Source organism: Muscardinus avellanarius, assembly GCF_963383645.1.
Source record: "Muscardinus avellanarius genome assembly, chromosome: 17".
NCBI classification, from domain to species: Eukaryota; Metazoa; Chordata; class Mammalia; order Rodentia; family Gliridae; genus Muscardinus; species Muscardinus avellanarius.
The window spans coordinates 38,916,957-38,932,523 of record NC_137803.1 but is presented as its reverse complement, the minus strand read 5'-3'; the positions used below and the strand labels follow the sequence as shown (position 1 = coordinate 38,932,523).

Genomic DNA, 15,567 nt, shown 5'->3' with positions numbered 1-15,567 from the left:
TTTGATTTTTACTTCTGTATAAGAACTACTTCTAACATTATTATAATGCAGATGCACTGAGATTTTTAAAAAAATTTTTGTATACCTCAAAAGGATTTTCCTTCTTTTTTAAAATTTTGGAATGGGGCATTGAGCTCAGGGGCTTTCAGACTCTGAGTTACACTACCAGCCCCATTTTATTCTTTCTTTTGAAATAGGGTCTGACTAAGTTGTGGAGGACCTCACTGTTGCTGAAGCTGGCTGAAAACCTACAATCCTCCTGTCTGAGCCTCCCAAGTATTGGGAATCCAGGTGTGCGCTACCATGCCTGGTTTTCCTTTTATTTTTGAAAGATATTTTTACTTGATATAGATTTCTGAGTAGATGAGTTTTTTCTTTTTCTTTTCTTTTTTTCCTTTTTTCTTTTTTTTTTTTTTTTTTTTTGGTGGTACTGGGGTTCCTGGAAACCCTTCTACTTCCTGGCTACACTCCCAGGCACCTTTTTTTTTTTATATTTTTATTTGGAAACAGGGTCTCCTAAGCCAGTGCACCTGTCTTCGAACCTACGCAATCCTCCTGTCTCCGCCTCCCAACCGCGGGGATTATAAGCATGTGCCACCATGTCTGGCTAGATGGTTTTTTTCTATTTGAGCATTTAAATCATGTTGCACTGTTGCCTGTCTTGCATTATTTTTGGAATGTCTGCTGTCATTCTCTTGGCTTGTAGCTGTAGTTTACCAAGCCCTGTAATCTATAAATATATTTTTGTTTTAAAATTTTAATTAAAACTTTAATTAAAGTTTAATTTTATATGTCTTTGTGACTTTATACAAATGAATCTCATATTATGCAAATTACATGACTGTTTTTTACTGCATATTATGTTCATGAGATTTCTTTATGTTGTATGTAGTAAATGATTTAACTAATAATTAGGGCCTATTCAATTATTTTAACTGAGAATATTTAATACAAAGAATTGTTAAATAGGTGTCTGAAAAACAAAAAAGGAGAAAAAGAACATTAGGACATCACAAAGGTAGTAACTGCAGAAACAACCACCATCTGTATGGCTAGAACAACTTAGAATTATTATGACCTAGAAACCTGAAAGGAAAGTCCCCTTATTGCTGGAATTTGGACTTTCATGATTGGGCATTAGCCTGACTTTCTCAGGAGGCTTGATAAAGACCAGTTCTGCAATTGCTGGGAAAAAAATATTGCAAACTGGAATCAGTTGATCTTGTCAGAGTGAGTAACTCAGACAGGGGTGACTGACTGACAGTAACAGGAAACAAATAGGAAGGGATATGTAATTTTTCTAACATCCTCTGGTCTCCATCTAGTTCTGTCAGTAGAGTTTATCAGAAAGCAAAGTATAAAAAGAGAAAAAAGGTTTCCAGAGTTTCAGCTTCAGCATCACAAAGCAGAGCATGGGAGATGGGTCCAAAGATGAAAGTCATAGCATAACAGCCAGAACCTATAGACTTCCATTGTACAAATATGCCACAGATGCTGTTCTCTAGATGATAAGCATTTGTGTCTTAAAGTTTTTGCTGTTAAACATATAGGCTGCTAAAGTTCTATTCTATGTGGTAGAGCTTCTCTTATATGATGTTTCACTTACTTGCACTACTACAGAAATGTCTTTTCATGGGTTATCAGCAACTTTTTCCATGGCCAAATCCATTGCCTTTTATTTTCTGGTGTATTTGATTTTTATTTTTTGGTACTTGAGATTGAACCCAGGGGCATTCTATTTCTGACCTACTCCCCCAGCCCTATTTTATTTTTTATTTTTTAAAAGGGTCCTGCTAAGTTGCTAAAGGCTTGCTAAATTACTGAGTCTGGCGTAGAATCTATGATCTTTCTCCTTTTTTTTTTTAATACTGGGGATTGAACACAGGGGCATTCTATGTCTGAGTTACCCCCGCCCAATTTTTATTTTATTTTTTGAAATCGGGTCTCGCACCAGGCGTGCTGGCTCACCCTTGTAATCCCTGTGCTTGGGAGGCGGAGACAGGAGGATAGCACAGGTTCAAAGCCAGCCGCCCTGGCTTAGGAGACCCTGTTTCCAAATAGAAATATAAAAAATAGGTGTCTGGGAGTGTAGACCGGAGATAGAAGGGTTTCCAGGAACCCCAGCACCACAAAAAGATAAAAAAGAAAGGAAATAGGGTCTTGCTAGGTTGATGAGTCTCTACTTGCTGAGTCTGTCCTTGAGTGTGTGATCTTCTTGTCTCATCCTCCCAAGTAGTGGGATCACAGATATGTCCCACCACACCTGGCTTATTTAACTTTTTCTGATCATTTGCACTGTTTATTGACCTCACATTCACCTTCAGATTTCTTTTTTTTTTTACAATACAGTATGCTTCTAATTCCCTTATTGTCCTTTTAAATGTCCACATGGGCTTAAATTAAAGTCAAATTAATTAAAATAAGATATTAATATTTTGGGGTTTTTTCTGATTTTTTAAAAAAATTAAAGTTTTATTTAATATCTTTAGTTATTACAGGAAAGTTTCAAACATGGCAAAATCTAAAGGAAATGATGAAAATCTGAACATCATCTGTAATACTGTATGTTGAGTTTTAAATCTTTGTTTTTCTCTGAGTTGGGAGGCAGACCCACCTTTGTAACTTACTGCCTAGACATTTGCACATGACTGTCTTGCTGGCATTTAAATTGAACATACTTAAAATCATTTATTTTTTCTTCTTATCATTTTATCTTTTCTATTTCCTTGATGTACACCATCTTTTCCACCTTTGCACATTATTAATTTTAACGTTCATTTTAGGGATCTTTGGTTATTCTTGGCTACCTGAAGTAATTAGAGTAACATACTTTGGTAGTTGACCAAATACCAAGAAACATTCTTTCTTCTTTTTATATGTCACCTATGGTTTCCAATGACTAAAGTTTCATGGCTTTGAAGACCTCTGTTTTTTTTTTTCTTCTTTTGCAATCCTGGGAATGGAACCCCGGGGCATTCTACCTACAAACTACACCCCCGGCCCTATTTTTTTATACGATTTGTGTGTATGTGTGGTACTGGGGTGGAACCCAGGGGCATTCTACCTATGAGCTACACCCCAGCCTTATTTTTTATTCTTTATTTTTGAAACAGGGTCTCACTGGATTTAAGATCATAGACTATGGAACCTACATTTGACTTCTGATTCTGTTATTTTACTAGTCTAACCCTGCCCAAGATATGGACCCTTGATGTGGAACAGGAATAATACCTATCTAATAACATTGCTATGAAAATGAAATGCAATAATACATATGCATATATAGTACTTAGAATATTCCTGGTAGGCACTATGTATAATATGTATAAAATTATTATTCTTTGGTTTAGTACCCATTGGGATGAACCTTAGGGTATTTTTTTGTGTGCATAGTTCTGAAGATGGAAGCTAGGGGCTTTCTACCTCTGGGCTACACTCCCAGACCTATATTTTATATTTTATTTTGAAACAGGATCTCACTAAGTTACTGATAGCCTCACTAAGTAGCTGAGCTTGGCTTCGAACCTGCATTATTTTCCTGTCTCAGCCTCCCAAGTACTGGGATTACAAGTATATACCACCATGCCCAGCTAATCTTAGGGAATGATTAGTAACTTGTGCCCCTTCTGTCAGCTTTACCATACCTCTAACAGAATGATTTTTAACATCTACCATTAGACACTTGTTTCTGTGATATTCACCAAGAAAAAGCTGTATACCTAATGTTCTCTTGTATTTCAGTAGAAACATCTTTGCTTTTAAGTTTTTTCTCTGTGGTTTTTCTTATAAGAAAACCTGGTTCACAAGCAGTTCCTTAGCCTGTTCTAAGTTCACAGTAGGTTTAAATGAAATAGGTAGATGGTGTTCCACTAAATAAAAGATACCTAAAATTTTCCTGTTCATGCTTATTTTAATAGGTTTCTCAAAAAGGTTTAAAATTATTTTCAGAAAAAAATTAATCAAAAGATGTATTTTGTTTTAGAATTTTTTCAGGGGAGGAACGAAAAGTGCATCATTGAAGGACTTATGTCTTGAAGACAAAAGACGCATTGCTAACTTAATTAAAGAACTGGCCAGGTGAGAGAAAATGCATTATTATTATTTAAGAGAGAGAGTTTTCTTTTTTTCTTATATTTTTTAATATTTTGGTGGTACTGGGGTTCCTGGAAACCCTTCTACCTCTGGGCTACACTCCAAGATCTACTTTATACTTTTTTATTTGGAAACAGTGTCTCTTAAACCAGTGTGGCTGGCTTCAAACCTGCGCTATCCTCCTGTCTCCGCCTCCCAAGCGCGGGGATTACCAGCGTGTACCACCATGCCCGGGGAGAGTTTTCTTTTAAAAAAAAAAATTTATTGTCTCGGTGTGTGTGTGTGTGTGTGTGTGTGTGTGTGTGTGTGTGTGTGTTTACTGGGAACTGAACCCAGGTGTGTGTGTTTATAGGGGATTGAACCATCAAGGGGCATTCTATCTCTGAGTTATACCCCCAGCCCTATTTTATCTTTTATTTTGAAACAGTGTCTCACTAAGTTGTGAAGGGCTTCACTAAATTGTTGAGGCTGGCTGTGAACCTGTGATCCTCTTGTCTCAGCTTCCCAAGTACTGGTATTACAGTGTGCACCACCATGTCTGGCACTAATATGTTTTGACGTCATTATGTATGCTACTGATTTTATGGAGCAAAAACATTTAGAAAAAGGACTGTTACCCAAATGAAAACCTGTTCAAAGGCTTACACTCAATGACCTTCTTCCCACCAGGGCTCACCTCTGGGAGGGTTTCACCACCTCCCAGTAGTACCATGGGCAGAATACCAAGCCATGTAGTGTATAGTCCTTTAGAGGAAGTTTACCCAAACTATAGTAAATAATAGAGGGGAGATCCTTTGGGACTATTCAGATATACTGTTTGCTCTGAAACTATTACTACTGAGGAACTTGGTCTAAATTCCTGAAGGTCTTGCATAATTGCTAAGACTTGCCTTGAACCTGTAATTCACCTGTTTGGCCTTCCAAATGATGAGATTACAGGTGTGCACCACCACACCCAGCCACTGGTAATATTTTGATTAACTATTGTGCAGTATCACAATTGACACTGACAGAATTAACCAGTCATTTACAGATCTCACCAATTGTGCATGTATTCATTATGTATTTAGTTTTATGTGGTTTTATCACATGTATAGATTTCTGTGCAATCACCATAATTAAGATACAAAACAGTCCTTTTACAAAGATCACTCATACTCTCTTTTTAAGGACAGTACTTAGAAGATTTTTTTTTTTAATTTCCCCCTTGGGTTGAACCCAGAGGCATTATACCTCCAAGATAAACCCCCTAGCCTTTTATTAATTTTTTTTTACTTTGAAACAGATGCTTGGTAAATTGCCTAGGCTGGCCTTAAACTTATGACCTTCCTGTCTCAGCCTTCCAAGTACTGTGATTACAAGCATGTCATCATGCCTAGCTTAAAAGCTTTTTTTAAGGACAATAGTTTCCTTTCTATACCTTTCCCTAATCTGAAACTACTGCTCATCTGCTTTCCATTCATTCTACAATTTTGTCATTTCAAGAAATCTATATTAATGGGATCATATAGTATGTAACATTTGAATTTGGCTTTTTTTATTCAGTCTAATTCTCTTTAGAGCTATCAAAGTTGTCACATGTTCCAGTAATTTGTTCCTTTATGTTGCTGAGTGTTAGTCTATGGTGTAGAGTTACCACAGTTCACTTAACCATTCTATTGAATGTGTAGTACTAGGTATTTGTATGTGTGGTACTAGGTATTGAACCCAGGGGCATTTTACTTCTTTCTTTTCCTTTTTTTTTTTTTTTTTTTTTTTTTGCGGGTCTAGGGATGGAACCCAGGAGGATTTGACCTCCAAGCTACACCCCCTGCCCTATTTTTTATTCTTTTTAATTTGAAACAGGGTCTCCCAAAGTTGCAGAGGGCCTCACTAAGTAGCTGAGTCTGTCCGTGATCCTCTGGTCTCAGCCTCCCGAATGCTGGGATTACAAGCGTGCGCCACCACGCCTGTCCATTTTACTTCTGACATACACCCCCAGCCCAATTTTTACTATTATCATTATTATTATTATTATTATTATTATTTTTTTTTTAATTTCAAAACAAGATTTCACTAAGTTGCTGAGGGCCTCACCAAGTTGCTATGGCTAACTTTGAACTTTCGATCATCCTAGCTTAGCCTTCCAAGTACTGAAATTACAGGCATGTGCAACCAGGCTCAGCTTGAAGAACATTTTTGTTGTTTCCAAGTGTTATGAATATTCATGTCTTTTTTTTTTTTTGCAGTACTGGGGATGGAACACAGGGTCATTCTACCTCTGAGCAACACCCCCAGCCCTATTTTTTAGTCTTTTTTAATTTTTGAAATAGGGTCTTACGGGTTGCAAAGGGCATAACTAGCTGAGGCTGTCCGTGAATTCTTGGTCTTAGCTTCCCAAATGCTGGGATTACAAGCATGCACCACCACGCTTGGCTTCATATATAGGTTTTTGTGTAAACATAAAATTTTCATTTCTTTGGGATATTATGTCTTAAGTGCATGCTTAGTTTAATAAGAAACTGCTGGACTACTTTACAGAATGGTTGTACTATTTTATATTTCCATCACCAATGCAAGAGAAATCTAGGTTCTCTGTATTCTAGTTAAATTTGTTATTACTAATTTTTATTTTGGTAATTCTCATAGATACTCATAGATATTTTCATGGATACTTAAGAGTAATATCTCACCTTGGTTTTAAATTGTATTTCTCTAATGGCCAGTAATCTTGGACATTATCTCAGTATTTATTTCCCGCTATTATCTTGCTCACTTGTCCATTTGCAATGAGAGTATTTGGGGTTTTACATTGTTGAGATTTGAGGATTCTTCATTTGTTTTTTATCCTTTGTTGAATATAATTTTATTTTCTTGTTGTTGTTATACTGGAGATGGAACCCAGGCACATTCTACAACCAAGCTATCCTGCTAGCCCTATTTTAATTCTTTTATTTTGAAACAGAGTCTCACTAAGTTGCAGAGGGCCTAAGTTGCTGAGATTGGCCACAAACCTGCAAGCCTCCCAAGTACTGAAATTATAAGTATCTACAACTATGCCTTGTTTACAATTTTATTTTTTATAGTTTGTAGCTTGTCTCTTCATTTTCTTCAAAAGATCTTTCCTAGGGAAACAGATTTTAACTAGATGAGTTTATAATTTTTCTCTTAAGTCTGTGATACATTTTTTTTGGTGGTGGTACTGGGGTTCCTGGAAGCCCTTCTACCTCCAGGCTACACTCCCAGACCTATTTTTTATTTTTGGAAACAGGGTCTCTTAAGCCAGCGCGGCTGGCTTTGAACCTGCGCGATCCTCCTGTCTCCGCCTACCAAGCAAGGGGATTATAAGCGTGCGCCACCATGCCTGGCTCTGTGATACATTTTTAATTAATTGTTTTATACTGTGGTATCTAAGTTGAGTTTCTTTTTTTTTTTTTTTGTCCAGATGCTCTAACACAGTGTGTGTGTGTGTGTGTGTGTGTGTGTGTGTGTATGCTGGGGATTAAACCCAATGCCTTGTATATACTAGGCAAATGCTGCACTACTGAGCCACATCACCAGACCCATTGAAATCTTTTGTGTACTTTTGTTGGAAATAAGTAGGTATAGGGGTAATATGGATCTCTTTCTGAGTTCCTTTTTTTTCTTTTAATATTGATCTAATTATCCATCCTTCTGCCAACTATCTTGATTACAGATACAGAATAATAAACAATTTCTCCCGCTTTATTCTTCTTTGTCAAAATTGTGTTAGCTCTTCTCATGCCAGTCTTTTCCATTATAATTTTAGCATACCTTGTCAATGTCTATTCTGTTGACATATAAATAGATATAACATCAAATTGCAAATCAGTTTTAGGAATAAAAGTCTTTACTATGAGTCTTTTAATCCATTAATATGGTATGTCTCTCCAGTTATTTAGGTCTTTCATTTCTTTCAGTAGCAATTTGTAACTATCAGAATACAGATCCTATACATGTTTCTCATATTTGTATCTAAACATTTAAATTTTTGTTGGGGCAATTATAAATGGTATTGGGGTTTAAATTTTGGTTTTTATATATTTGTTGATTGTTTATAGGAATGTAATTTAATTTTGTGTTCATCTTGATTCCTGCAACCTTGCTATGTTCACTTATTCTAGTATTTTACTGTTGATTGCTTGAGTTTATTTTATATTGACACTCTTGTCATGTATAAATAAATACAGTTTTACTATTTTATTTCCAATGTGTGCCTTTTATTTTATTTTTTCTTGCCTTATGGGGCTGGCTAGGACTTCCAGTATTATGTGAATAAGAATAATGTAAGGGAACATCCTTGCAATATTTCAGATTTTAGGTGGGAAGCATTTAGTCTATCATCATTAAATATGAAGTTTTCTGTAGATATTTTTGGTAACTATGAGATTGAGGAAAGTTCTCCATTTCTTTTGTTTTTATTTTATTTTTAAGGGATGTGGTATTGCTGTGTTACTCAGGTTCTCCCTGAACTTTTGAGTTTGAGCTTTTCTGTTGCCTCTGCTTCCCTCTGGCTATAGGTGCACATCCTTGTACCCAGCTCTCTTCCTAGTTTATATTATGATTACTGAATTTTGATAAATATCTTTTTTCTGTATAAATTGATGTAATTATATGACTCTTTCTTTAGCCTATGTTATGCCAGATCACAGTAATTATTGAATATTGAACCAGCTTTGCATACCCATAATAAATTTTGCTTGTTAGAATTGTTTTTATACATTGCAAAATTGAATTTGCTATACTCTTTTTTTTTTTTTTTTTTTTTTTGGTGGTACTGGGGGTGGAACCCAGAGGCTTTCTACCTCCAGGCTATACTCCCATTTTATATTTTATATTTTATATTTTATTTGGCAACAGGGTCTCACTAAATTGCTGAGAGCCTCACTAAGTAGCTGAGGCTGGCTTCGAACCTGTGCGATCCTCCTGTCTCCGCCTCCCAAGTGCGGGGATTACAAGCGTGCACTACCACGCCTGGCTGCTATAGTTTTTTTTAGGAATTTTTACATTAATGTCCATGAGAGGTCTATAGTTTTCTCTTTCATACTGTCTTAGCCTAGTTTTGGCATCATGATTAATACTGACCTCTAAAATGATTGAGAGATTGCTCCCTCCTCTTCTTTTTTCTGGAAGAAATTGTAGAAAGTTGATGTTAATTCTTATTTAAGTGTTAATATTCTCCTGTGAAATCATCTATACCTGGAGAATACTTTTTAAATAATTTTTAAAATTAAATTTGATTTCTTTAATGGTTATAAGATTATTCATGTTGTCAGTTTTATCTTAGTTTAGTTTTAGAAGTTTGTGCATTTTGAAAATTGTTCAGTTTCTTCTAAGCTGTTGAATTTATGAGCATAAAGTTGTTAATAGTATTCCCTTATTATTGTTAGTGACCCTAGAATCTGTAGTGCTTCTGACAGAAACAATTTGTATTTCCTGTCTTTTATCTTTGTCAGTCTTGCTAAGTTTATCAATTGTATTGACTTTTTTCCAAAGAACCAGCTTTTTGTTTCATTGATTTTTCACTAATTTTCCTGTTCTCTATTTCATTGATTTTTTTTCTCTTACTTCTATTATTTACTTCCTTCTCATTGCTTTGGACTTATTTTATCCTTTTCCTAGTCTCTGAAGGTAGGAACTTAAGAGACCGTTTCTCTTTTAATGTAAACATTTGATGCTATAAACTTCTAGATATGCTTTTATTGTACACCATGTGTTTCAGTTTGTCATATTTTCATTGTACCTTTCACATTTCCTTTAATATTTTCTCTTTGACTCATTCATTATTTAGAACTGTGCTATAAAATTTCCAAGTGTGGAAATTTTTGCTGGGGTCCAGCCTTGGCCAGTCCAGGGGTCTTGAAGGAGATGTAGGCCTAGCAAAATTGAAGAATGAGAGATGCTGTGCTTAGTAGCAGGGGGAGGGCATCTCTGCTTATGCCATAGAATATTCTTTATTTATACATGAATCTGACAAATTATAGCAAGCCACATCCTATGTATTTTGTTTTTGATTTAGTTTTTCAAAACCACATTACACATACATTGTTTTTCATCTAGTTTTTCATTAACCTGAATTTCACGTAGCAGGCACACCTTGATGATACCTGTGTTTCCTGTTTTTTTTTTTTTGTTGTTGTTGTTGTTAAGTAAATTTTTATTGGTGCATTGTAGACATACATCTTAATGGGATAAAAAAAAATTGTGGAGATACACACTCACATATCACCCAGTCATCCCCTACCCTTCCTTCTCCCTCCCTCCTTCCCATGCTTGGTTTCCTGATTAACTTTGATATGTTTTTTTTTCTTCCATATATGGTCAAGTTATTTTTTACAAGGTTTCCAAGAACATTTGGTGAAGGAAATAATATTTTCACTAAATATTGTTGAAAATAATAACTACATGAAAAAGAATAAAATTGGGCCCTTACCTAGCACCACATACAAATATTAACTCAAAATAGATAAAAGACCTAAATGTAATTTTTTTTTGTGTGGTATTGGGGATGGGACCCAGGGGCTTTCTACCTCCAGGTTATTCTACCAGACCCATTTTATATTTTATTTGGAAACAGGGTCTCACTAAGTTGCCAAGAACCTCACTAAGTAGCTGAGGCTGGCTTTGAATCTGCGTGATCCTCCTGTCTCAGCCTCCCAAGTGCGGGGATTACAAGCATGGGCCACCACGCACAGCCTAAATGTAAATCTTAAAACTATAAACTTTTAGAAGAAAGCCTGGGTGATAAAACTTCACAACATTGAAATTGGCAGTGATTTCTTGGATATGATTCCAAAGGCACAGGCAACAAAAGAATAAACAAACTTCATAAAAAATAGAAAAATATTATACATCCAAAGAAAATGTAAACAGAATTAAGTTACTGATAGAATGGGATAAAATATTTCCAAATGTTATATCTGAAGGTATATTAATATTCCAAATAGAAATCCTAGAAATTAGCAACAATAAAAGCAAACAATACAATTTAGAAATAGGTAAAAGACTAAAATAGATAATGAATCTCCAAAGATTTTTATATGATCAATAAACACATGAATATCACTCAACATTATCATAATATAAGTAATCATTAAGGAAATACAAATAAAAACTATAGTGAAATACTACTTCTCATTTGTTAGGATGGCTACTTAACCTGAATTACCTCGCTCCAGCCCTTTACCGTGAGTTTGTTACTCTCTTTACTTGTAAAGTGTGTTTCTTGTAAGCACCAAATGGATGGAGTCTGGTTTTTAATCCATTTTGCCACTTTATGTGTTTTTATTGAGCAATTGAGGCCATTTATATTCAGTGTGATTATTGAGAGATAACTTTTAATTCCTAATATGTTAAGATTTTATTTCTGTTTGAAATACTGTTTATTCTTCTTTCCTTAGTGGTCTGCTGGAAAGAAAATCTTGTTTCTTTGGTTCAGGCGTGTATTACCTATTTCTTCTTTGTAGTTAATCTCTTTGAGTATTTTTTCTAGTGCTGGTTTTGAAGACATAAATTCCTTCAGTTTCTCTTTGTCATGGAAGCTACTTATTTCCCCATCTAATTTGATAGATAGTTTTGCTGGGTAGGAAATTTTTGGCTGGAAGTTGTTTTCTTTCTGAGTTTGGAATATGTTACTCCAAGCCCTTCTGGCTCTCATGACTTGGTTTGGGAAGTCTGGAGTGATTCTAATTGGTTTGCCTCTGAATGTTATTGGCCTTTTGTTTTTGTTGCCTTTAAGATTCTCTGCTTGGCTTCTACATTGGTCATTTTGACAATTATGTGGCATGGGGAACCTCTTCTCTGATCCTGTCTAAAGGGAATTTTATAAGTTTCCTGGACCTGTGTATTGACCTCTTGCTCTATGTTTGGAAAATTTTCTGCTATTATTTCTTTGAAGAGATTATTGATCCCTTTGGTTTCACCTTCTTTTCCCTCCTCTCTCCCGATTATTCTTAGGTTAGCTCTCTAAAAGTGGGTCCGTATTTCTTCAATGTCAGATTGCTGCTGTCTGATTTTTTTCTATAAATTATACATTCATTTTTTGAAGTGATCATCCTCTAGGAGCAAGATTCTATTCTCCATGTGGTCTGATAGATTGTTTATAGTTTGAATTGATGCCTTTACTTCAGTGATTGCATCCTTTATTTCTTTTAGACTCGCTCTAAATTATTTTCGAAAGTCCTATATTATTTCTACAGTTATATTCCTGATTTGATCTTCTGGAGATCTCTGAATTTCTGTGTTATCAGGTTCTGATATTATGGGGTTGTGTGCATTCATTGCTCTATTTTTGTTCCTCTTTCCCATGATTTCAGAAGTTTGTTCCTTCTCTGGGTTCTTCCTCGGGTCACCACGACTTCACTTAGGGTGTTCTGGATCTCGAGTTTGTGATAATCTCAGCCCCCACTACTTTACTGGGTTTTATTGTAAAGTCTCAAACCCAGGGAGTTAATCGAGGCTGTTTGAGACTATGGGGGTGCCGAGCTTGGCATTTTCCCATGGGGAGCTGCGACTAGGATGTGGTAACTTTGCCACCACTACTCCTTTACTGGGTTGGACTGCAAAATCTCAGACCCAGGGGGATTATCAAAGCTGCGCAAGTCCCTGGGGATTTATCCACTGCAGTTTCACTTATGGTTATTGTGTTCACTGATCAGGAGCTGTTGCGGGCATGGTGAACTTGCCGCCACTGCTGGCAATATCTGTTTTTTGTTTTTTATTAATTTTTAATGAATTAACCCAGAAAACCTATTGCTACTCTACATCACACATAATAAACTTTAACTGAATTTATCCTGTCCTTTATCTTAGCTACTAAATATTAGACTTACTGTATCTACTTCTAAAATCAACTGCTGATTTTGTCTGCTGTTTCTATTAACTCATGCAACCACCAACCCCCCACTTAACTTATTCTATTTTTCTAGCGTACAATACCTACATCTAATTTTCTATAATATCTGTTAAGTTGTTTATCAAGAGAACTCTTGTGCTTTAGTGAGCAGGCACCAAGGAGGTCCCTGCCTGCCCAACTTTGTGTAGGAATGGCAGAGTTCTGACATCAAGCTATTTTCCAGTAATATTAACTCTGTGCTTGCCATACATCATACACTCCTGTATAAAGAGGTGGAGGATAGGTTGGAGGTGGAAAAGTATTCTGATTATTGCCAGTCCCCTGAGGGAGATACTACATATGGAGGGCCTTGCACAGTAGGTATAATTTGCCTAAAGTTAACTTTTTCCTTTCATGACTAAAACCTTAAGTGAATTAGGTATTGTAAGCAGAAGAGCAAAGAGCCCTTTTCTATGTAGCTTCTTGAAAGTTTTCCCATAGTCATATTCTTATTAGTGCTATACCCAGCACAAATTTTAGGGCATTATCCAGTTATATTCTCATCAATTTTCAGATTATTACAGAACAGCAATTCTCACTAAGAAATTTTTAAATTTCATTAATATTATCATTATTATAAGTAAAATCAAGAGGGATAATGGCTTCAGTTTTGCCAGAATCTTCCAGCCCTGCGAAATTCTCTTCTCAGCTACAACCCTGTCATACAGTAGGAATGGTGCCGCCTCCGCCAAATTTTTCTTTTGTTCCATTATTTACTTTTAGTTTGGTCCTATATTGATTAGAGAACAATTAAAACAATCTTTTGAGGATTATTTCATGGCTTAGGATATGGTTGATGTTGGTGAATGTCTATGAGTACCTGAAGAAAAAATATTTTTAACTATTACCCTCTTAGCTGACATTGAGAGTTTTTTTTTTTGTTTAACAATTTTATGCAACTAATCCTCCCTCTTTGCTGCTAGTGCCTCTTTTGCATAGATGCCTTCTTTCTCTTCCTGTTCCAGTCCATTGATCCCCTTCCAATGGATTTTTTCCTCTCCCTACATATATCCCAGCACACCAGTCCAGGCTAAACTCTGCTTGAGTGTCTTCTTCACTCCACCGTGGTTTTGACTTTTCACATTGGACAGTTCTCATTGCTTGGGTATTTTCTTCCAAACAATGAGAACTTAGGCTTTGACAGCCCATGCTGGGCCATCCATTGGTGGTTATATTCTCACCCACCTGTGGCTCTGACTCCACATGTTGCTCTTCCCCCTGATATCACTGCCCTTCTCACTGATATCAGAGCTTGTCATTCCACACCAGCCTTTTATGAGGATAACTCTGCTCAAGAAGTGTCTTCTGACATTACAGAAAGGGCTATCCCTAAATGTACATCCTTTTGTCCTCCTGAGGTCTGATACCCTATTTCAGGTTAACATTTTGTATGGTTAGTCTCTTTATTTTTTTAAATTGACTACACTTAATGAGGACCTATAACCAACCACTACATAGATCCCTTTTCACTACACTTGGGCCCTCTATCTCCCTGCTAGATCATCACTATTCTCCTGTAAAGACACTCATCTCATCCTACTTAGGCTCTGACACCACACACAGCTAGTTATTTATTTTTTCACATGGATGCTCTTCTTACCTTGTTTAGGATTTGACACCATCTAGTTAACTACTCCATGTATGGCTGCCCTTCTCAACCTGCTTGGGCTCTGACACTCTGCTCTGGACAGCCTTGCTGTGCAGAGGACATCTTTATCCCTCCTGCCCCATGACATGGTTCTAATGTCTTATTGTTAAGAAGAAAAGGCAAAGTGAAAAATAAAGAGAAACAAGCTTAACTTTCATTGTGAAGAAAGAGAAAAAAAGTGTTGTTTTTGACACTTATATTTTCAGGTATTTGAAAGGTAAAGGCAGGAGGATCAAGGTTGAAGAAAGCCTGGGCAACTTAGTGAGAACCTGTCTTAAAGTAAAATATATAAATAAACATATGTATAAATAGATAAATAAATAGGGCTAAGAATGTAATACAATGGTAGATCTTTTGCCTAGCATGTGTGAATTTGTGTCTTTATCTCCCTTACCACCAAAAGTGAAAAGTGTTCTCTTAAAGGACATTTAGAGGTATCCATGTTCATTAATAAGTACATAGTTTCATATTTATATACTTTACCTTCTAGATAATATTATATAGAATAAGATAAAAGCTGCTGTTTCTGTGATCTGCCTGCCTGGCCTGGCCTTGTGTATCAGTTCTTTAAATGAATAGCAGAGATTATTTTTTTATGGTACTGGGGATTGAACCCAGGGGCATTCTACCTCCGAGCTACACCCCCAGACCTATTGTATTTTTTTTTAAATTTTTTATTGGTGCACTGTATTCATACATCATAGTGGGATACAAAAAAAACTTTTGTAGACATACATGCACACATCACCCAGTCAGCCTCCACCCGATCCCCACCCCATTCCCTCCCCATCCCTCCTTCCCATGCTTGGCTTAGTGGTTGACATCTAGTATTATAGCAATTTATCCAAAATTAAAAATGATAATCTCACATAACAGTTTCATTTGTCTGATACCAAGCTTTTGGTAACTTAAAGATAACATTTCAATATTTCTT

General features: G+C 36.0%; 1 protein-coding gene across 3 annotated transcripts in view; it reads left to right on the top strand.

The window, feature by feature from the left end:
• KIAA1328 overlaps nucleotides 1-15,567 on the top strand; it is a gene marked incomplete at both ends in the record, with an annotated part of 310,165 nt that overhangs the window by 16,399 nt on the left and 278,199 nt on the right. For all 3 annotated transcript variants that reach the window (XM_080714414.1, XM_080714413.1, XM_080714412.1), the window contains one exon: nucleotides 3,983-4,077. In XM_080714414.1, the coding sequence (XP_080570540.1) occupies nucleotides 3,983-4,077 (95 nt within the window). The remainder of the gene's footprint in view (nucleotides 1-3,982; nucleotides 4,078-15,567) is intronic.